At 37.8% G+C, this 23,980-nt stretch overlaps 1 protein-coding gene across 5 annotated transcripts; it reads right to left on the bottom strand.

Moving 5' to 3' along the window:
* Positions 1 to 6,345: 6,345 nt before the first annotated feature.
* mafga (v-maf avian musculoaponeurotic fibrosarcoma oncogene homolog Ga) lies at positions 6,346 to 23,962 on the bottom strand. Of its 5 annotated transcripts, XR_006927824.1 has the most exons (4): positions 22,318 to 23,962; positions 12,590 to 12,665; positions 11,917 to 12,481; positions 6,346 to 7,962 (listed from the first exon to the last, which is right to left on the bottom strand). XR_006927824.1 is itself a non-coding variant. In XM_046865890.1 (3 exons), the coding sequence occupies exons 1-3, from the start codon at positions 22,392 to 22,394 to the stop codon at positions 12,038 to 12,040; spliced, it is 597 nt and encodes a 198-aa protein (XP_046721846.1). In that variant the 5' UTR covers positions 22,395 to 23,962; the 3' UTR covers positions 6,346 to 12,037. The 5 variants fall into 5 exon arrangements, 4 of the variants coding, with proteins under 4 accessions (XP_046721846.1, XP_046721847.1, XP_046721849.1 ...); XM_046865890.1 differs by having other exon boundaries at positions 6,346 to 12,481; XM_046865891.1 differs by having other exon boundaries at positions 6,346 to 12,481; positions 12,590 to 12,662; positions 22,318 to 23,961.
* Positions 23,963 to 23,980: the final 18 nt, after the last annotated feature.

The following is a 23,980-nucleotide window of genomic DNA, read 5'->3' as shown; positions in this document are numbered from 1 at the left end:
GAAAATGGATTTTTCATGGCTAAAAGTCTAACTCAGATGTATTAATGTGTCGAACGCTACACACGTGTTTTGCCAGTCGAACTTGGCTGCAACACTTTCGCTCTGAACAACTGTTCTGGGCCAGATAGACGGCACTATGAGGCAAATTTGAAATCTGATTGGTTAAACAGATTTATTTCCTATAGAAACTAAGGTAAAAGGCCAGCAGTACAGACTTTGAAGGCCCTGGACAGATTAGATTGACATGGCAGCACATAGAGACTGAAATCTGATTCGACAAAAAAATCTAACATCCACATACACATACTGGAAGCAGAGCAGCGAAGAGAAACGCTATGAAATAAAGAAAATAAACTGTTGGGAATAAATTAATACAATTTCATGAAACAAATATTAAAATTTAGGTTGTAAATGTAGGTCAGTGTTTCTGATAGTGTTTAGGCCAGCAGAGAAGACTTTGCTGGCCCTGACGGCCCACCACTGATATAAGGTAATAAGGTAAAATTATTACAATTGCAAAGACAGAAAGAAAGAAAGAAAGAAAGAAAGAAAGAAAGAAAGAAAGAAAGAAAGAAAGAAAGAAAGAAAGAAATGTTGGTTCACATAAATGATATAAAAAAAGTCTATTGTGACATGGTTAAACTTAGGCTGTAAATAAAGTAGTAAGTAAGCTTTTTACATAAATAAATAAATGTATTACATAAATAAATAAATAACTAAATACATTTTGGTTCACATAAATGATAAAAAAAAATGCCTAGTTTATAGTGGCATCATAATAATTTGACTAAAATAAGGTTTTAAGTAAGCTTATTAAAATGATAAATAAACAAATAAATACATTCATACATAATTAATTAATACAATTTTAGTTTACATAAATAATTTATAATTTATATAATAATTTAATAAGTTTTAGTGTATATTATCTGTCTAAATCCACTGTAGCTGGTCACTTTATATTCAATGACTATCAGATAACAGTTAAACATGTTAACTGTTTACTACATGCCAATTTGGTTAGGGTAAAAAATACAATGAGGAAAGTATGTCATGATGAAATACCCACCATAATACATGTACATATAGATTTGTAATAATACTTAACAATTTCCTCTGGGAATTGGAGTCGTCCATTAGTGTACTGTGCCTCCAACATGTTCACAATGTGCATTCAATTAAACAGAGTATTAAATAACCCACATTGTGTAACACAATGTGTTAAAAGTAACACAATCAGGTAGAATTGAATAGAGCTGATTTTAACAGATTGGAGCTCCTGTTTCACCAGCAGATGGAGGCCAAACTCAAGGCATACACTCATATAAATACTATGAAGGTGAGGGTTCAGCTTCATACATTTGAACCTCTATTTTATGGTTTTATTTAAAATCTATATTGGGGGGAAAAGGTGCTTTAAGAGTATTTGCATGTGCAGGATATGTGATAAAGCGAACCACATGTCAAGTTTTCCTAATATAGACTATTCATTCTCATACATCTAAAATAGTTATGATCACAAAAAAAAAACATAAAATATTTTAAGCATCGTATCAGCATCACAGCAGAGATGACCAATATTCATATATTGACCGTGCAAATTCAGTCGATTAGGATCATTTGTATATTTATAAAATATGATTTTAAAGGTGTGCCTGTGCATTTTTCTGTTCTGTTTTTGTGCACATACAGTACAATAAGCAGATTTTTTAAAAACGAATTAAATATCTAACAAGTAAATAACTGGTCTGTTAATCAGTTTTTTATGTATAAATGAGATTAGGCATGGTCTTAACTATTCTCAAAGGAGTTCTGAATCATGACTAAAACTATTTTACATGATAAAGGTGTTATTTTAAAGAGCTCCACAGAGACATCACTTTCAAATCTGTTGGAAAAGGAGGCTATAAGAAGTCTTCATTACTAAAGAAAAATGCAGAGCCGGCTGCCAAATTAGCTGAATATCCCTAAAAATATCTTGCATAAATCCATACTAAGTGTCTTAGTTTCTAAGGTGAAATGTCTTGCTAATCTTTGCTAACTTTGTTTAGCTTACAAAAGTGTTTACAGTGTCTGGTTTGGCAGCACCTTCACTTTCAGTGCCACAACATCCTCAGCGCTTTTGGAAAGTAATTGGAAACCATTACATCTTGAACATGTTCACAAACAACTTATATGTCTTCAGTTTGTCTCTAGCATAACTTCTCAAAGTTTTTATGATCTATGTATCATATATACACTATATATATATATATATATATATATATATATATATATATATATATATATATATATATATATATATCGTATATACACAATATAAAATATAAGGTTTGTAGACACCTTACCATTACATCCATATGTACCTGTGAACATCCTATTCCAGATTTCAGTATCCTCCATTCTTTTGCTGCAGGACTGTTGAGATTTGCCTATGTAAATCACAGTCCTGTTACATGAGAAGGCCTGGGCTGCAGTCCAGTTCTGTTCCAGTTCATTTGTTGATTTTTTTTTTTTCAGTTATTTACATTTTTATGGTATTAGGTACATGATTTAATGGAGAATGGCTTCGATTTATCTCGCTATTGGTGGTCCCAAAGTTTAGGTGTCCGCATACTTTTTGCCAGGTAGCGTGGTCTGGCTAATACAGGTTAGGTCAATGCTCAGAATCATTGAACCATTTACAGGATGCCAAGCTAGAAGGATCTTCTTGAGTTACACCATTTAAAAATGAATGAAAAGTGCTCATTTGACATTTCTGTTAATTTATAACAATAAGCGGATGCCATTTTAGTTCATGTCCATCTGATTACTAAATACAATTCTTGAGATATTCTTCAGTGGGATTATAACCAAGGAGCATCAGGTTAAAAGATTTCTCACAGCCATTTCCAACCATGTTCATGCTCATTTGTTTGATGAAACAACACGGGTCTTAGTATACTGAAAATCTGGTATTGGCTTTTTGTCTATTCAGGCAGACATGAGGCTTGTTAAACAAATGAGTACATTTCCCACAGTGTCCAAAAAGCCTTAAAAAAGTCATTGACAAAGTAGATCCCTGAGGTTTTCATTTGAACACTGCTAGTAGATCCTCTTTGCAAGCATGTCAGTGCAAGTAGTTTTCCATGTACCACCACTAACGCTATTATCATTATTATTATTATTATTATTATTATTATTATTATTATTTTAAAGCTAGTTATTTTTAAGATAATAATGCAATTGTGAGGCAATCAGAAATTGTTTGATTTAATCAATTAATAAGAAAGCTGCTGAATAACTTACCAGCTGGTAGAGATGGTCTAGCAGCTTGATCAGCTCGGCCTGTGTTTTGGCAGCTGGTAACTCCCAGCTGGATTTATGTCAGAAACATGACACATGCTTTGCTCTGTGATGCATTTTATTTACAGTGGTTATTATTTCATTTCATCCACTGGGTAGTGAAAGCCTTCCCAGTTTGAACAATAGATTATATTGTTCTTAAATCTAATAAAAAAAAATGTCAAAATGTCAAAATCCGTGGCCTCAAGAGAACTACAGGCTGAAATATAGAGCTTACATACTGTAAAGATTTGCATCTTCTTTTTTCCAAAGATTTCTGTTGATTCATTCTATGTCATATGTAACACATAAACATGTGGGCTGACAACAACTCCAAAAGTCTGGCAGTTAAGCAAACATCCATTCATTAAAGCTTGCAAATGTCTAAATAATACAATTACACACAGAAGGCACATCCCTTGTATTTACAGCGTGGTATTTCTAAGTACTGACAGATATTTCTCGTCATAGCAAAATTCACGTGCGTAGGGAAAAAAGAACAGTGGTCGTGCTGATCCTTACTGGAGCCATGCTGTACTGGTGAAAGGGCTAAGGCTGGACATTAAATTGCCAGTGTTGTTTCTGGAGACATACAGCATGTAAACGCAGTGTGCACAATGTATTGAATCATGGTGAATTTGCCTGTTTTACATACCGATACATTTTTAATCACATGTTTTTAATGCTTCGGATGAATGATCTTGTATGTAATGTTGGATAATTCATACACTATAGGGGCAAACGTTTGTGAACACCTGACCATACGAGTCATATGTGCTTTTTGAACACTTAAAAGAGAGGTAAAGTCAGGCATTGATATAGTGCGAGGAAACAAGGGGTTGCTTTTAACGTTCTAATTCATCCCAGACGTTGAGGGTTGAGATCAGAGCTCTATAGTGAACCACTTGAGATCTTCCATTCTAACCCGTGTAAATCATATCTTTAAAGAGCTCGATTAGTGCACAGGGGTATTGTCATGCTAGAACAGGTTTGGGTCTACAAGTTTAAGTGAAGGTCAAATTTAATGATTCCACATTTAAAGACATCATATACAATTGTGTGCCTCCAATTTAGTGCTGAAAGTCTGGGGAAGAACCACATATGGCTGGAAAAATTCAAGCGTCCAAACATTTTTGTCCATATAGTGTAACTATGTTAACAATGCGAACAGCATAAAATTCAGAAAACTGGGTATTAATCAAGAAACGCAATAAATCAACTCCAAGAGACAAATAGGACAAATTTTTGGATAAGTTAACAAGTAAAATAGACAACGCTTGCTAACATCTTTTAAGCAATTTTGATGAAAACTTATTACAAAAAAAAACAACTCCTCGACAGTGCAGGCACTTTTGACCATCCACAAAAATCACCATGAGGTATATTTCACGTTTTTATTACTACATGTGCCTTTTCAAGCGGGTGAATTGTGAAGTGTGTAAAAGCTCAAATTTAATTAAAATACCTATAAAAAAATTTGATGGTGATCGGTGCAAGCAAGAGCAATTACGTAACATGATAAGATGTGCAGGATAAATAAAATTTGATTTATATCGCCAGGTGCAATAAATCATTATTGTTTTAGCTTTGAAAAGGGGCACTTTCCAATCAGCAACTCAGAACCCACTGATGTACCACTTCCCATTATCTTCCCATTCCAAAAAACCAAGCTAAAGTAGGAAATTAGGATTTTCTTTTATCAGCTATTTCTCTGTGAACTGGGTACTAGCAAAAATGTATAACAGAATGATTAAATTCTCATGTTAATAATGTATATGTAGAGAGATCAGCACATCAGGTGTCAAACAGTTTTTCTGTGTATTATTATTTTTACTGAGCTTCTAATTAGTATGCATTTTTACACTATTCTGTGATACAGTTATCATTTTGTTGTATTTAAGTACTTGCGTAATGCGTGAATCTAAACTAGGAATAAAGCAATGGGTAGAGCTTTGGGAGTATGGGCAGAAGCTGTGGGTGTCAAGTTGCAATGAGAATGTAATTTTTTTGAGCATTATATTAGTTGGTTTCTTCAGAGGCTGTTTTATTATAGCACAAATGTTAGCTACAAGTGAACAGCGCTGAGAAAATTGGCAGCAGTCATTTAATTTTAGAGTCTCAAAGAAGCAACCCCTATGAGGGCACGCTAATTTGATATTAGCTTAGAGCCACAGGCAGCGCATTCGGGGGCAGAATGAAAGCCTGGTTAATGGCAGCAAAGGCCACATTAATTCTGCCAGGCTGAGAGAATTGGGCCAGGCACCTGCTGCAGAAGTGGGTACGAATGACAAATGCCGTTCTATATTGGCCATCGGCTCACCTCTCGCCTCTGCCTAGCAAATTAATCAGAGCTGGAGGCCATGGGCTCACCCGTGTTGTGCAGACAGGTCAGATTGAGCAGCGAGTGTGCATGATGTGTGCTGCTAAAGTAGTAAGCATTGTGTACACAACACATCCCCCATGTAGGTTCAGGAGAGGTGAATGAAAATCAAAACATGGCACAGTCAGAATAAGTGGGTGATAATAAGGCCCCTAATGTTGTACTCAATTATTAATAATATTTCAAGCATGTATTCTTTGCTTTCAAACAGGGTAAAAACAAAACCAATAAATAACATCGAAACAGCACTATGACACTGTCTACACTAGAATGAAGAAGTATAACTAAGGGAGAATGGTTTTGAAAGGTACATGTATGGTGCTTTGTCTGGCGAGATTTAGGGCAGGCGCACCACAACGTCCCTCCACTCACGTCAGGCCAAAAAACGCATGCACGGAGGTTGCTCGAACTAGGTCGACGGGTGCCTTTTTTTGGATCAGAGAGAGAGAACCGTGCCAGCTAAATGATCACACTCTCCTAAAACCTACTCTGATGGCAAAAAGCCTTCACCAGTTTTATTTTTACTTCCATCAAACTGGGTCAATGACTATGCCATGGAACATAGCCAAATGCGAAAAGAAAAAAAAAGTCATGCTCACCAAAAAGTCAAGACATTTATGGACATCTCTCAAAACCTTTTTATTGATCATATATAAAATAAAGGAAGCTGTATATCACCAAACGTACAATATATACAACAGTACATCAATAACTTAGTCAAACCCAAGAAAGACTATCTGCATGGTTAAAATCCACAGTTCTTATATATGAATATATATATTAATACATCATCACTTTTGTATGTACAGATTGCAAAAAAGTACAATAATTTAATTAATAAAGTTACAGTTCACCCATTTTTGTTACTGTATTTCGTACAAAGTACTCATAGATATCCAAAACAGCACATTCTATTCACCGATTACCACCTCACATTTCATAGCTTTTTATTTATTTTTTTTATTTATTTTGTATTTTTTTCTGAATTAACAGTTTCAAGACAACAAACTATTCAGAGCCATATATGAACCTGGTGTTTGAACCTGCTCAACAAACACAGAACATGATGAACAAACCCTTGTTAGCCTACAGCTAACAGATTTTGTCACGTAAGTGCTGATATAGTGAGTGGATCTTTGAATCTCTGGTAAGACAATGGCAGGGATTAAAGGCTCTCCTGGATGCATAGTGTGATCTATGTAGAAAATGACAAGGCCCCCAACAGAACTGTTAGACATGACAATTTCCTTACTAACTTAGTGACTTAGCTATATTCCTGATACTGTTACTCGATGCATGACAATCAACAGTCTTTTTATATTTCAATACTCAGCTCAGTGTGACATCACCCCTCCTCCTATCCATCTTACTATCGCTCTTTTGTGATAACCATCATGGGCATCGGGCTACGTGAAATAGCTCCAATCAATCATTTATGCCCACAAAAGGAAAATATGGGGCATTTGTCCAATAACTCCATTTAACACCACAGAGGAGGCTTATGCACAGTAAACACACAAGAAACCCCTGAGAGCCTGCAATGTTTGTTTTCTTTTTTCTTCGTAAGAATGGGAATCTAAATTAATAAATTGACTAATTTAGGATTAGAGTGGAATGATGTGAAAAAATTCACGGCATGATAACCTGGCAGCCATGTATTGTGGTGTATTTTCAAAACTGAACGTTGACAGTACTATGTTTATCCACAGTATTTTGTTGGCATCGTTGTGAGAATGATCTAATCTTGTTCAGAGTAATTGCTTTTCACCTTATTAAGAAAGCATGGATTTTTCTTTTCTTTTCTTTTCCAATAGCGTGTTTTGTTGCTTAAAGCACAGCACGGCTGGCATTTCATTTGCGCACTGTAAACCGTGATACTGGTCATATCCCTATTATTCAGTGCAATAAGTGTGAAATTACACGGGTGGACAGTTTTACAGGTTAGCCTTCAAGCCAGCCTACCAGGAATCCTATAGTGCAAGACATTTTAGCTTCTTGGCCAGCTACCTTGTTCTACAATGAACCAGGACATTCTATTAGGCTTTGCATATCTATCGAAATAATCATCTTGCACAATAAGATGTTCTTTAGACAGATTTTTTTACTTTTAGTGCCAGTTCATTTAGCTTAATTCTGGTCAGGGTCACAGTGAATCCAAAAGTCGTTGAAAAGTCCATTAGGCGGGAATACACCCTGGATGCCTACACATGTTCACACAGCTACAAGCAGTTTTGTTCAGCCAGTCCGCCTACTGGAAACTGGAAACAGAGGTGGACAAATCAGTAACCCAGGCGCATAGAAAAGCAATTTTTACAGTTGTTATTTTTCTAGTTGGCAAAGTGGACAAATTCTTAGACAACCATATAAAATAATCATATGACCTAATTAAAAAAAGCCACACACAAAACAACTTGTTGCTCAGCCTAGGATTTGGTTAATAGTGGAACCATTTTTGCTCTGTCATTGTACCAATGAAAAACACAGACATATTGAAAAAGAAAATCAGTCTTGCATCAGGCTGGTATATAAGGCATATTTAACCTATATCTAAAATCAATTTGCAGGGACACATATTAAAAGAGAAAATAGACATTCCACACAATGTAAGGGTAGAAATGTCAGACAGCTACCTTCTACAGGTATCTTTGTTGCACATTGGAGTTTTTATTCGCCTGGTGGGCTAACTAATGATTTGTCCACCCCTGAGAAAGAACCTGGTAGAAACCCATGTGGGCTTGTGGAGAACTTCTACACATTAACCTAATTTCAAAACTAAACCCTGAACCCTAGAGCTGTGATGCAGCAACACTAAACTCTGCACCACGATGCCATCCTTTCATCCCCAGTTGGAAGATGATTTTTTTTTTCCTGAGCAAATATACCTGCCTCAAATGTGCATTTTTTTTTAAATTATTCATTAAGGAAGCCAATTTAACACAATCATTTTATATGCTGCTCATATAAAAGCACTGTGCTGCATATGCTCATAGATCACATCTGACATAACTCATGTGCAACATAATGGAATTAAGAAAGATAAATGTTTGGTTGATATTATTTTACACATCAATAAACCTAACAATACTTTTGTAGTAATTATTGTTCGACTTCAGATTAGGATTTACACTGTCTACACTGCAATATTCATTGGTAAATTTGTTAATATTAGACAGTGCAAACAAAATATGACATACACACATTGACTTAACAAAGATCATCATAATAGTGTGTCACACTATATGAGATAATGTGGATGTGGGCACCACAACGAGTAGCCAATCAGGCAAAAGGACGGCACAATAGATAGAATTGATCGTTGCTGCCTGAATACTTTCACAAAAGCAGCAAAAGCAGAATTTTATCTAATATAATACCTAAATATGTGTTTGGAAAATGCCTTGCCCAAGTTATGAAATATCTTGCTTAATGTTTGTCCTGGATAGCACCTTCAGCAACATCTTGCATTATGGAAGTCCGTTATTTGGGATAGACCACAGAGACGGAAGAATTCAGCTGAGACAGTGTTAAAAAGAAACCATATCTGCATTGTTTAAATGGAAGGGACCAAAATGAATGGTTGTCTGTGTTCTATACATTGCTTTTCTTCTACAAATTCTTCTAAATATATTCATGTAAATAGTACAGAATGACACCGATAGAGTGGACGACACTGCCACCTGATCACTTTCACAGCACGCCACGCGCCTAGTCACTAAAAAAGCTATCAGACTTCAATAATAAGCCACTTTTGGTACAATTGCAAAGTCAATATCAAACAAGTTCAAGAGTTGTATTTTTCCCCAGACATTTTTTTTCCCTATAAATAAGGGGTGCCCAACTCAAATGGTCCAAAGGTCAGCATTCAGGTCAGTTGTAATTTTTCTGCTCAAAGACACCTGATGAGAAAACTCCTTTTACCAGTGTATTAGTGCAGGAAAATGTCCAGACTGAGCTGACCTCTAGCCTTTCGAGGACATGAGTTGAACACCTCTGTTATAAATAACAAAACATTTTTTTTTCTACCAGAAAATAACAAAGATAGAGCTAAAACCTTTAGCTGGACAAAGACATCAAAGAACACTTGCGAATAATAAGAAAACGATAAAGCTTGTGTGTGGATTGCGTTGAGGCAGCTATGACCAGTCCATCCACAGTATTAAGCTCTAAGAATGTCGAACAAAACTAAACCACTCGATACTTCACGTTTGCCAATAAACTTCTACACCAAACCATTTTTAAAAACCACAAAAAACATAATCAAACAAGGAAGGAGTTTGCTATGTTCTATGGACAGGCTCCCTCATAACAAACATGATAGAACTTGTGTCTATAAAAGGTGAACATCACCCTCGGAGACAGTTCCCGGATTTCTCCTTTTCCATGCATAAATACAGTAGTTTATTGCCTCTCCTTGTCATATTCATCAGAATATAACTTGTAAACATCATTCCACAAATGGAATTAAACAAAACAGGGCACAAAAAACTAACAGTTGTTCAACAGTTGTCGTTTTTTTTTTTGTTTGTTTGTTTTTTTGACATGTTGGCATGGCATGGCATGGAATGGATCACCAAACTTTTATCTATAAAGGAATTGTTTGGGGGAAAATTCTAGTTGACACAAATGCTCTGCCCCTTAAGCATTGTTTATCAGCCCAGAACATGTCCACATTTTCTGCTTTTGCGCTTGAGCTAACATAAGAATTACATGAGGCTCACAAGTCATAGAAACCTCTGATCTCTAATTTGTTTTGTAAATCTCGCCATCATACAAACAGCATGGCAAAATCTGGCCTCCAACCACGTTCAGTATGCAATTTAAGGCTTTTTTTGAGACAATCTTATAGCATTGTATTTATATAATATAGAAACTTTCTTAAAAGGAACGGCGTGTAGTAAACTGTATTAGCAGCCTGTTGGTTTTGAACTTTGTGGATTTCATTAAAACCCCTAACATCTTGCAGTACCTCTTAAATATTGTAGCCAATTTTTAACCAATTACATTCGTGGTTTTTTCACTGTGTCTGACAAGTGTGTAATAATTTCAGCATGGAGTTTGCATGATGCAAATGGGTGGTCATAGACTACCATTAGTTAGTATTTACTGTTAGCAATGTAGCACCAGAACCGAAAATAAAGGAGCCAAATTTGGATACCAATCATGTCTAATCTCATCAGCTAGGTCTAAAATAACCGGACGGCTTGTATAAATTGGATATTTCCCCCAAACATGCCAAAAATGAGAGTTCATAGTTTTCATCCTATTGCACTGACCGAGTATCAAACTGCTACCAGAAAAAAATATATATGCAAAGCTAACTTTCTTTTCTTTTTCCAAGCCACCCAGTATATCTGGTATATAATTTGGAGTAGGTAAATTTTAGTCATTTTCTTTTTTTAAAGAATGTAAATGGAAGCGCAATTTGTACTATAAATTAATTAAAAACACTTCAGTACCAAAACAAGTTAAATTTCACTCAAAATCAAATCAAGGTTTGGCTCAGCAGCTACAATGTCTAAAAACTATTCACCCTCATAATAGGCTTATTTTTAAAGTAATAAGAATTTTTTGTTGTTGTTGTTTTTTTGTAATGCTGACACTTATACACTGTCATTAATAGATTTCATCATCAGTTGCAAAACCATGATGCCCTTCTGAAAGGTGGTCAGTGGATAATATCAAGCACAGGAATCTGGAAAAAAGAAAATATTGTTCATCTAATACTACCTCTATTGTATCAGCAGATTGCTAAAATATCAGTAAACAAAACTCTCAGTGCAATGTCGCAAATATGTTGCAAACCAAATTCAGTGGTAACTGTGTTGGACTGCATTGTTTCCCTGGACATGAGTTTAGCCAGTGCCAAGTTTGCTTGCCCTTTCACACCTGAATCAGCTAAATGCAAAAAATCAGGTTTTACCAGGGACATTCAGTAAAAAAAAAAAAAAGTCACTAAAATTAAAACAAAGAATGCATTTAGTAAGATATATCTTGCTTTTAGATATGTGAAGGCTTTGACAGTAGACGTAGTTTGAATGTTCTGCTTTTTGTATTTTTTTTTTTCTATGGACTAAGTAATCCCTACTATGGTGCATAGAAGGTTGTGCTAAATCTGGGAAACATCGGACACTCAAAAAACAAACAAAAAAAAAAAAAACCACAGTTATGCAAAACCAGAAAGGCCATAATGGAGTTTAACAACCAAAACTCACCAGACATGCCGTGCTAACAAAGCACACTGCTTAGGCAGACCACGTTTAACTGCTGTATTGTTTAAAGCAGGTGTTGCAGATCTGTGCTTGATAATGATTCACTGACCAAAGGCATTGTGCATTATGAGCGTGCCTCCGTTTTGGACTTGACGATGGTGATGACACTTGTGGCAGCCACCTTGCCTGGTACGATGATTGGCGTGATTGCGCCTCTGGCACCTGGTATGGGGCTGCGTGCCACAGTCCTGGCGAAGCTTTGCAGTGCCTCATACTTGGAGCGCAGCACATCTAGCTCTACCTTCATGCTGGCGTTCTCAGAAGCGAGTTTCTCCACCTCTTGCTGCAGCTCAGCTTTCTGTTTCTCCAGTTCTTCCTTCTGCGTGACGCGCTTGACGCGGCAGCTGGCTGCATAGCCGCGGTTCTTTAGCGTGCGCCGCCGCTGCTTTAGTTGTGCGATCTCATCCTTGGTTAGGCCGCGCAGGTGTTGGTTCAGCTCACGCACCGACATCGACACTAGCTCGTCGTCCGTAAGGCTCGTGCCATTCTCACCTGGCTCCCGCTTCACCTTCAGAGACACGAGAAGAAATAACAGTCCAAATAAATAAGGTCAGAGAGAAGGAAAGCCAAAAAGCTGACAAAGTGAATAAAGAAAACATAACCTATTGACACTTGCCTTCAGGGCTTTGTTTCCCTTACTTGTAGTAGTCATGCCACGAGAGCCACACTTGACTATCCTGGAAGACTGTCTGCTGAAAAAAAGAAGAGCAGACAAACATTAAATAAAATGTGGTTTAATTCTATTCTTTACAAATTTAGTCTAGTGTAATAAAACACGCTAGATTACCACACATAAAGGGTGTAAAATCCTAGTTGCTATTCTGATTGCACCAAATATGCATCCACAATAACATGCACAATAATAGCAAGCAACCGTTTTTTCAAACACATAATATTACATGAAGGCTCAGGCTGTTCCGGATGCCTCATTTCAGTGGCATGTCGGTTGTAGACTTTTCCGGTCATTTGATTACACTAATGATGCTGATATTTGAAAAAGAGCAAATCACCAAGCACGCAGGACCTCTGACCGTGTGTTTGCTCCTGACAAACAGATGCAATAAATAGAAAATCTGTTTTTTTTTAATAGACACTGGGAACAGTGCTGCGTTGAAATAGCCACGTAGAAAAATGTAGCTCTAAGTAAACTCACTGACATTTGCCAAAGCGTCTCTGGTAGATAAGTGCAAATCCATGTTACACAGCAACTCACTGCACCAGAGGCTCTTAAAAATCTGCTACCACACACACAGAGCCACACACACAGACAGACAGACAGAGCCACACACACACAGCTGAATCAGTGATGCATCTGAACTCAGGGGAAGTCAAATTCAATGTGGCATCAGCATTAAAATAATGCCGAAAATAGAGGATGTGTTTCAGTTGGGCCAGTGTGAGACAGCATCAGGCATTAAGTGGAACTGTTTTATTTGCAATCACTCAAAAATATGTATTAATCATTGATATTTGAATATTATGAATATGCATCATTGTGATGGTCTCACAACTGTCTGCACATGTTGTGGGTGTGTTTGCCTTACCTGGTATTTGTGCTATTGAATTATTCTGTTTGTATGGGTGTATGAGATTTCTAATGGGCTGTGGTGAGCTTGGTGAGCGCTGTGTGTGTGTGTGTGTATGTGTGTGTGTGTGTGTGTGTGTGTGTGTGTGTGTGATATTGCACAGAGCTAATACAGCTGGGTCACAGCAGGAGTGGAATCACTCAGGCCAATTCCAGCAGTTGTAGCACCATGGCTTGTATGTGACACACATGTAGATAAATGTAGATAAATATTGCTATGCTACACCTAAGCTGAACCCTAACTTTAAACAGAATCCAAAATGAAACCTTTGGATCCTTAAGAGTTGTTTTTTCCTTCCCTAAATAAAAGCTGTGATTTTATTTTTTTTTATTAAGAAAAAAGCAGTTTTTCCTAAGGAGACCAGCCAAATAGCCCTACAAGGTTGATATTAGGTATTCCTTCCTTTGTGAGGGGTCATTTGTTCCCTGAGACATAAACACACACACACACACACACACACACACACACACAAAAGGGTATGCTGGCTCAGCAAACTCATACCACTGCAATGGCTGCCAAACGCATGGTCACCAGCAGTTCACTGCTGTACTTCATCCACTCCAATGCACCTGTGTGTATCTGCCTGTGTCTTTTTCACACACCCTGAATGTGCAACTGTGGACAATTATACACAGGGCAGCTGTAAAACTGGCTAAGCAAGCTGGTCTTCCTCTTCCTACTAGTAGTACATAAAAAAAAGAGAGGACTCCAGGTAACACAACACAGTAATTCCTTGTTGTAATCCAATAAAAGGCTGCTCCTGAGATGAACTGGAACCTGTTGCTGTTAACAAATAAACAGGTGTGGCATAAAACCACAGCCAAACCAGAGGACATGGCAACTAATTAGCCTAAATATAGCATAGATAAGGAGTACAGAGATATTGTATACAGGGAAAGAACCATAATGGCAATATCACGATGACTAAAAGTTCTTGCATGCCACTTTTTAAAGATGACAAAATCTGGGTCAGTTTCTGTAGCAGACCATGCGAATATCCGTTATGTTCATGGATGCTGCATTTCAGATTAGAATCATAATTTAAGATTCTTTTATTAGAGTGCTATGCTGCTGCAAAGCGATGAAATAGTACTATTTATAATGTAGATTTGCATTGTAGCAATAACCTCATTCCAGCATTTTGGTCTAAATGTGGGAACTTGTTGCCCATCTCTGGTCACAGAGATGCGAAAGGGTGAGAGAGTTACAGTTCGCCACCAATTATTATTATAGCTGTATCTCACCTGTAGACTGTTAAGCTGTTAGGACATAAAAACAATGGTCTAGACTAAATTACGATTACACAAAACTGGTTGCAGCTCATGCTCCACAGTGCCAGGGTAGAAGCTGTGTGGAGTTCCGCATGTTCTACCCATGTCCTAATGGGTTCCCTGTCATTTCCTCCCAAATGGCTCAGGTGTGGATAAATGTGTGAATGTGTGTGTTAATGTGTGTGTGAATGTATGTGTGTGCGATTGGTGCCCTGTCTGGTCTCGAATTCCATTCTAGGTGCATTCTTGCTTCATGGCTCATTTTCCTAGTAAAGACCCTGGAGCCACCAAGACCCTGACCAGGATAAAGCGGTTTTTAAAAGTGAGTAGGTGAGTGAGAGTGGACACAGTCAGTTACATAAAAAATAAGTGGGCATATACATCTGAGTCATTTGCAACAATAAGATTAGAAGCATCTTAATCTGATGTACTCAAGCTAAATTGGAATAAAATGCAAATGATAAATATTGTAAAATTATAGTATAAAATGTATATTGTGTGTATTTACCGCTTTTTAATGAAAGGAACAGCTCGCTTATATATCTTTAGAAACTGTGTACTATTCTAGTACATGGAAAGATCCAACTCTCTATCAGCCTCACACAAGCCTGACTCAGTACAGATCTCCTGCATTGAACACTGGACACCACTTACTTTCAAGTGTGCCACCTTACGCTTCACATTTTTTTGCATAATTTGGCAGCGAAAGCTGGCAGAGTGTCTGATTACTAAGACATTGTTGTATTGCCTTGTCTGTCTCAATTCCAGCAGGTAATTCCTCCTCTTAAAATGACATTTATAGTTCAAAAAGCTTTGTTTAGCACACTTCCCTTTCACTTTCATAGAAGGTCTTCAGTTGTAAATTGATTTATTTGATGCAAAATAAATAAATAAATAAATCTAATCGAGTCTAAGACAGGTGTTTTTCTCTTGACAGCAAATTTAGTTCTGCCATTTTTTACCAGCAGTCAACAAACGCTGTTTACATTGTTACTTTCATTTTATTTAAAATGATAAAGGACTCACGATAACCACTTACACTTGCTGGAAATGTAGATACATAGATACAAATGCTCATTCATACATTCACACTGAAATGGGATCTAAACTGTTCTAATTTATTAAGCCTGTAACACACTGTAGCCTCAGGTGGCTGCACTTCGCTGACAGGAGTTTAACCTGCTATGCTCTTCTGCTGTTGCAGCGCATCTTCTCCAGGTTTAACATACTGTGTGTTCTGAGATGCTTTTCTGCGTACCATTGCAAAGAGTGGTCACTATGACCGATCAAAACCACGTTTTGTGATTGTTGTGATGCTCCAATCAGGTGGAATCAATTAATTTTTATTTGTATAGCGCTTTTAACAATGAACATTGTCTCAAAGCAGCTTTACACAGATAATGTGGTGATATAAAATAATAAGATGTTCTTTATAAGTGTAAGTTTATCCCTGATGATGTTTCTACCCACTAAACTACCACTCACTGGATTAGTTTTGTTTTCCACACTATTCTGGGTAAAACCTATAGATTGTTTACGTGCAAAACCTAGGAGATCAGTCATTTATTAAATACTCAAAATCAGCCTGTTTGCAACACCCAAAAAAATGCCACAATCAAAATCAATGACATAACATTTTCCTAGTTTGATGTAAACATACATGAAGCTCTTGATCTGTGTATGTATGATTTTCTGTATAAGACACAGGTTTTCCTCATAAAGTGGATTATCAGATTTAATTCAATTCATTTAAATTCAATTCATTTTTACTTGTATAGCGCTTATAAATATGGACTTTGTCTCATGTCGGTTTTACACAGATGATAGCAATAAAAGAATGTAAATAAAGATAACCATATGTGCACCCATTTCATTTTTAAATTATTTTTTAATTTAGTTTTCTACAAAATAAAAAATTACAGATTTGAACATTGGGCATCTGATCCAGTTCGTATGGTACTAAAATAATTTGATTTATGGTACAAAGGTGTCAAAGGTTTTTGTCTTGCGCTCAATGCAAGATCAATGCTGGGATGGTCAACATCAAATTAGACCAAATCCAATACTTACATTCAGCAATGCAAACATGTAAACCCCTAAAAGAGCTGTTTAAATGGCCTTTTATCTCAATACAAAGCCCAAGTAAAGAGTTTTCAACCATCCGGTCAAAGAAAAAAGACCTGCTTTCTCTTACCCCATGAGAAGAGCTAATCCATTGCCTTTGCTAAATGTTTTTCTCTCATTTGTGGCTGCTCAGTTAAGGGTGCAGGGGCCCGAGAGACCAGTGATGAGGGGTTTAGGGAGGTGAAGCCACTGTCTTTTGCAGGCGCAAGCTGAATTTTTATGAATCACCAGGAAGAACGCTGACAAATCAGGGCTGATTACTTGCAGAGGAGAGACATCACACCCACAGGAAAATACAAAGCGCTGAGCGAGGATGTTGAGTAGAGAGAGAGAGAGAGAGAGAGAGAGAGAGAGAGAGAGAGAGAGAAAGCAAGAGCAGCCTTGTAAAAAATGCACCCTCAACACATTTAGAGGCGCTCAGAAAAAAAAAACCCTGATCTCAGCAAGGACCACAACCAAGGCACCAATTAAAGAGCTGTGAAGTTCAACTAAGATGACCAGAGCCATCATTTCCTACTTTCAGACTCTCACTGACTTGTAAATCTCTAATACTCTCTAAGACTGGAGGTCTAAAGATACAAATGATGGTCAGAAAACTTTAAATGTTGGTCAGCAATACAAAGTTGAGAGCTGTAGCCTTGGATGTTCAGTCAAAACCACCCAATTAAACATTTTCTCTACTTCTAATCAGTTAATGGTCATCTCTTCACGAGTTAAAGTGAGTGCATTATACAATGGGGGGATCTGACACCCTGATTGGGATTGTAGGAAAGACTTGGTAGTCAGGACCCACCTATTAGATATTCAGTCATTTTTCACTTAATTGGGCAATAAAATAGGTTTACTGCATGCATTTGGGGTTCATATATAAAATGAGTGAAAGCTGGTTGTGAATGTTGATTGTTCTGAAACGTGATGTTCCATCAGGTGTATGCTGAACAAAGTGGCAAGAAGATGTGTAGGATCCCAAACAGAGTATCACTGCACATCAGATATACCATGAAATCAAGAGGCAAATGGAGACTGACTATAGAGCCTGTTCTTTAAACATATAATAAATACATTTTATAGATTCTACTTGACATTTTTAAATCATCTGGATGACCGCCAATCCTTATAGACATGTATCATATCTTAATATGAAAACGAAATATTGATATCATTGGATGAGCCTGATTGGATGAAATTTGAAGGATGTGTTTCCACATGAATACAAAAATTCTTTCAAAAACATTTTTAGCAATGGCTTAATAAATATTTATTTTTTATGAAAAAACAAGTAAACGATGCTGAGATTTTCAGCTGCCTTCAGAGGCAGTAAAGACATGAGACCAGCAATCAGTAGCAATCATCTGGAAATCAACAACGACTAACTTTTTCCCCCTCTGTTACAACCTTGTCAGCTGGTAAGCTTCAGAAACCAGTTCTGCACGAATAATTTCAGAACTCTAAGAAAACGTGGTTCGCTAATTAAGACAGACCATCAGCAAGCGCTTAGGCAACTTTCTGTATTTAATTTCATGCATGATCCGCACCTGATATTAATGTGCAACCCAGCCCTTCCTTTTCCGTACTTCCATCAGATGCTGAGAGGAACAACGTAAAAAAAAAAAAAACCTCACTCACATACACACCAGCAATGACATTTGAATCTAATCATCCCTTCCTTCAGTAGACTGAAGTCAATTATCAAACAAGCTGCGTGTGTCGAGCGCCATTTAACTGCGAATTAAAAATCAGGCTCCGCTGATGCCTGCCGGGGGGGGGAGGAGGAGGCTGGCATCAATTTATGTATTGAAGTAAACACTAAGTGCTAAAAAGCCAAGGAAGCCATCAAGTAGCCGGTATTCGGAGCGTGAAATAAGAGTGATAGAAAGAGAGGGAGGAAATTATACAATCGTTTTGCATGGCAAAAAAAAGGGAGCAATCATAGGACATTATCAGGGAATGAAATTTAAATTCGTCTCTCCATCATTCGTTACAATTGGGGCTATCGGGCGGGTAGATGTCAGGGTCGGACCAGAGTTTTATGCATAGCAGGTTCCACAGGTATTCACACATGGACTGTGGGGGTTCAAGGCATGGCATTTCGAGGAGGGGCTTTGTTCAAGAAGATATTGCTTCTTCCTGTGCAAACTGGCACACAAGCTATATTCAGTAATGACCTTTGGGTTGTACATGAAACATTTAATAAAAGATTAGATTTAAAAATCCTCTAGTAGCTGCTGCCATCCACTTTCCTTTCAGAGACCAAATGAAGACCTGAACCTTTGGCGTATGTGCGTGAAATTAGTGGGAGTCGCTCCTTTCAATATCGAGCTGCTGGTTTAAGGGAAAGGTGCAAGAGACCTGTTGGTAATAAAATGCTGAACTAGCCGATGTAACTGCGTGCATTGTGATAACCTCCAGATTCTCAAGTGCAGTGAGATATGAGGCTTTCACAACACTTTTTTTTTCAATATTCTGCCTCAAGCACCGGATCGAGAGCAAACAGACCTGGCAAAGAAATCTATGCTTTCAACCCACACGCTGGCAAAATGGTCTACATGTACCACGGCTTTAGTTTGACAAAAAAAGTATATTTGGTTAGCCACAATAAACTCTGATCACATATTTTTTTGGTAAACTCAGCTATTCCAGTATTTTATTCATGACCACCTTCAGTGCTATATTTCACGGGCATAAAAAATAGAAAACTCGCTTCTTGTCTGTAAGCTACAATTTAAAAGCATTTCATTAGTTGAACACTAGGAAAAACTATACTCTAAACAGTAGCTTCAAATGCAACCGTTAATGATAGACTAATTATAAATATTTTAAGCAAATAACTGAAAAAAAAAAAAAAAAGTGAAAAAAAAAACTGCTTCTTAAAAAAAAAAACATTAATTACTGCCTTGAGTAATAAATCATTTATTAATTATAAATAATGAAGAATTTCAGGGTTACAAAATGTTATGATAGGGGTTTGTATTTTTAAAACTAAACCTAGATTATTATATAAATGATAAGCAAATCACTTCACAAATACTGCAAAATTGTTTAAAAAAAAAACAAAATGCAAATGAGCACAAGTAAAGCATCCTTGCAAATCCAGCATCTGCAGCTAAAGCACATACGACTCCGCAGGGCGAAGCACTGAAAGTCCACACTTGCAGCGAGTTTCATCATCAGCAACATCTCCCTCCCAACACCCCCTGAAAATTCTTTTTCTTTCACTCAATTTTTTTTCTCCCTCTCTTCATGGCTTTAGCTTTAGGCTCTCCCAATTCTCTATGCAGATTTCTTTTGAGGACATGCCCCACCCCCTCTAAACAAACAATTTCTCAAGGACTCTCTGTGGTCTAGTAACTTATAAACATGCTGCAACAGCTGTCCAAGACGCTTTCTTTGTGCGCTCAACTCTTTCTCTCGGTTTCATCAACTCCACCCCCCTGCTTCCCCCCTCTTCTGTCTATCTGCCTGAACACACCTTATCCAATGAGCATCAGGAAGCAGGAACAACATATAGGCCTATACACACATGATGCACTGGGATTGGTCAAAAGCTAGCCACTTGGATCTGATGGACCATAAATCTCTCAGCCAATGCCCAACATCTATTCAACCCCCCCTACCCCCACTTTCCTCAAATCCAAGTCCACACACACATGCTTCATTTTCTAGCCACACCACCCCCTGCTGCCATAGAAGGCCCTCATCTGTTCTTGTTACCTTCTGTGGCAGGAAAAAGAGAAATTACTGAACATGCCTTCTTAGGCCTTTTGACACAAAAGGGTGTCCTGAAGAATGCAAGCGTAATACGAGTATGCACTGGATCCGTGATGAAAGGAACATCTCATGACTTGTGTGCATCTTGAATTTGCTGCTCAGCTTGAATGATCTTGTTATTTATCACTGTGCTGTGAAAGGCACCATTATTTAGATCACAATGCTAAGATGGGCAGAATAGGCTACATATTCCCTTCTTCCTGTCAGGGTCAAAATGTGTAGAGTAAAGCTTAATGTGTCCGGACCTGGGCTTTTAAGTGCAACCACAGGCTCAGAATAGATTACATTCATCTTAATTGAGAGGGATGCAAAGTGATGGGAGTTAATGCAGCTAGATAGAGTCTGTAGTCACCAAAGAAAGAAAAAAAGAGATAGATAAAGAAAGAGAGAGAAAGATATAAAGAGAGGCTGTTGCTCTTGAATGCTTTATGATGATCATATGCTTAAGAGTAAACACAGACAGAGGAGACAAAAAAAAGGAAATGATCACATCATAATAGTAACCAGAAGCCTGTCACTTTTCATTTCCAACAGGAAGCATGTGAATATGGCATGCACGCGATGATTGAGAAGAAGGAAGGATGCATAGTAAGTAAAAAAAAAAAAAAACGACATGCATTCTAACAGGTCTTCTGCATTTGTTTAGGAAACGATGCCAGTAGCGCATGACAGCACACAATCATGGGAAAACGAAGCACCTCGCACTAGATGTTCACCACACAGTCTATAAAGCTGATCATGATCATGGTCGAACAGAAGGAATGCTTTTAAGACAGCTGATAGACATCTCGTTCATTCCTGGTGCTTATGATGAATCAGCAGACAGAACAAAAAAAAAGCTCGCAGCCTCACAAACAATGGAATCGGATCGGAGTGGAAATCGCTGATTAACCTTCAGATGATCACAATGAGAAGATCGGAAGAAAAAAAACAAAACGCCATGGCAAAATAAATCTGACAACTACCCCCCGTCATAATATATACCCCGTCCAGCACCTGATTACCGGTCAATCTCAGGTTTTTTCTGTATTTTACCCTGATGGAAGCAGGACGCATTCCTACCTGATGGCGCTCTCGGAAAACCACAGGAGCGTCGACTGGATTTTGATGAAACAGCAGCGCTCGTGTGCTGCGCGCGTGCATGAGCTAGCAAACTAACGCGCCGATCGGGTTACACATTTTCTCTCTCTTTCTCTTTTTTTTCTCCTTCTCCTTCTTTTTTCTCGACCACGAGCCCCCTAGCTGTCACTACACACGCTCGTGATTGCGATTCCAGACCAGATGCACTTCGCCGCCTCCCTCCACTTCACTCCACTCCACCGTCCTCCCTCCTCCCTCCTCTCACGCTGAACGGACGGATAAAGGGAATCCCCCACAACCTCACACAACTGCTCCCCGGCTCCCGTCAATATCCTGTCGCTCCGTCAACCTCGCGCATGCATTTACCCAGGCAGGTGGAGCACGCGCACACGCGCTTGTGAATTAGGACCGGCGGCGCGCGTGCAGACCCATTAAACAACGCGCTGTTTTCGTCTTCTTTGTATTCCCTTCTTTTTCTTCTTCTTCAAAGGGTCCTGTGCCTTAATTCGACTCACCCACATGAGACAAGATGCTCCAGTATCCTAGAGAAACGGGAGACACCGGGTCCGCTCCGGAAGCCAAGCGCGTGCATATAATGTGTCGCTGTCTTCCTTTGTTGTTGATGATGAGGATGATGTTCTCGTGCAGCAGCTCGCTTTTGTCCCCCCCATTCCACCCACCGCACCGCACCGCACCGCACCGCTAGCCCTCTTGTTGACTTGTTTCGACGCCAGACGTCATATGATTTTCAGTCACGTCAGTTCATTCATGAAAGACTGCACGCGCGCGGTTGATTCGAAAAGAAGCGGAAGCGCACGGAAGCCGTACAGCGTGTCCGCGAGCCTCATTTCCGTTAGGCTAGGAGTAAATGCGTGTAAAGGACAGGATCTTGGATGTGAAGCCACAACTGCTCTGTTGATGGCATGCTTTAATAGGAACGCACGTGCACCTTTACATTTTATCCAATTATCCAATCAGGCAAATGACAACTGGATCACTGCATGATGTACATGTGTAGAGTCTATAATATTCCTCAGGATCAGTTTAATTCTATGTTGGGATATCAAGATGCCTAAAATGTTTACATTGGGTCCTTATTTAATTCGAGCAAATACGCATCAACTTTTATATTTTCATATGTAAGAAAAATGTGAGGATTATTTTATGCATAAATTGTTACTAATTGACAAATTTTTCACATAATTAAAATGCACATAAACATCCTTTTGTAATACAATGGAATGATTATTTACTTTGACCAAACAAATAAATGTTTAATTGGTTTCTCTGAACGTTCAGCTTTAATACTTTGCTAGGCCTCTTGTCAAACTTGTCAAATGTGTTATTCATTAGTTGGATATTTTTTTTCTGACCTTGCAATCCAGTTCAACCCAGAGCAGAACAATAGGATTTAGTGACTTGGTAATTGGGCAGGCCATTCCATGCTAGATTACACTCCAGTCTAGTGTTTCCTCTAAAGAACATTTACAGAGCTTGATTGTATGCTGTGGGTCTTGTATGGTCCAGATGAAATTGCATGGTATTGAAGTATAAAGATGCAGATGTAAAGCCATCGCTGTTTTGTTGTTGGGTTTTGATTTATTGATGCAGTGAAGAAACATGCAACTTATAGTGTTAAAAATGTTCCTGAGAAGGAAATTAAATGAATAAAAAAAAGATTTGTCCCAAACACATCAATAAAATGTTTATACTGTATGTTTTGAGAAAAGTGTAAGCCAAATTTCTTGAAAATATTGAAATGGACCAGAATGTGTATCATGAGTCGGGGATTTTAGTCACAGCAAGAAAACGTAGAGAGAAATTCGAAAAACACTGTCACAAAGAAATTTGAATTCACCCTATACATTGTTTAAAGATATAATTTAGAAAATTACAAATTGGTAAAAAAAAAAAAAAAAAGGATTTAAGATTAAAACACTAAGTTTTTATATATGGTTCTCTGTGAACAAAAGCTTGAGTACGGTTTTGTTGTTGCTGAGTGTGCACATACTGTATCTTCTGTTCCTTTTGAAACTTAAATGTAAATGTGAAATTCTTTTGATCATTAGTCAAAAAAGCTTTTTAAACTTCAGCAAAGAGATATTGAAACATTCTTTCAATAGGAAAATATCGAATATTTTCTTTTTTGTAAAATAGGAATATAAATAAATGTCACTT

The sequence above is a fragment of the Silurus meridionalis genome, chromosome 14 (genome assembly GCF_014805685.1).
Source record: "Silurus meridionalis isolate SWU-2019-XX chromosome 14, ASM1480568v1, whole genome shotgun sequence".
In the NCBI taxonomy this organism is placed as follows: Eukaryota; Metazoa; Chordata; class Actinopteri; order Siluriformes; family Siluridae; genus Silurus; species Silurus meridionalis.
The sequence above is the reverse complement of the archived record's forward strand: the minus strand, read 5'-3'. Positions and strand labels throughout refer to the sequence as shown.

Excerpts from the sequence above, each read along its gene's own strand:
- mafga (XM_046865890.1), bottom strand. The coding sequence starts at position 22,394 with ATGCACGCGCTTGGCTTCCGGAGCGGACCCGGTGTCTCCCGTTTCTCT. Across the intron at positions 12,666-22,317 it reads GAGCATCTTGTCTCATGTGG|CAGACAGTCTTCCAGGATAG; the intron begins GTGAGTCGAATT and ends TCTTTTTTTCAG. Across the intron at positions 12,482-12,589 it reads AGGGAAACAAAGCCCTGAAG|GTGAAGCGGGAGCCAGGTGA; the intron begins GCAAGTGTCAAT and ends GTGTCTCTGAAG.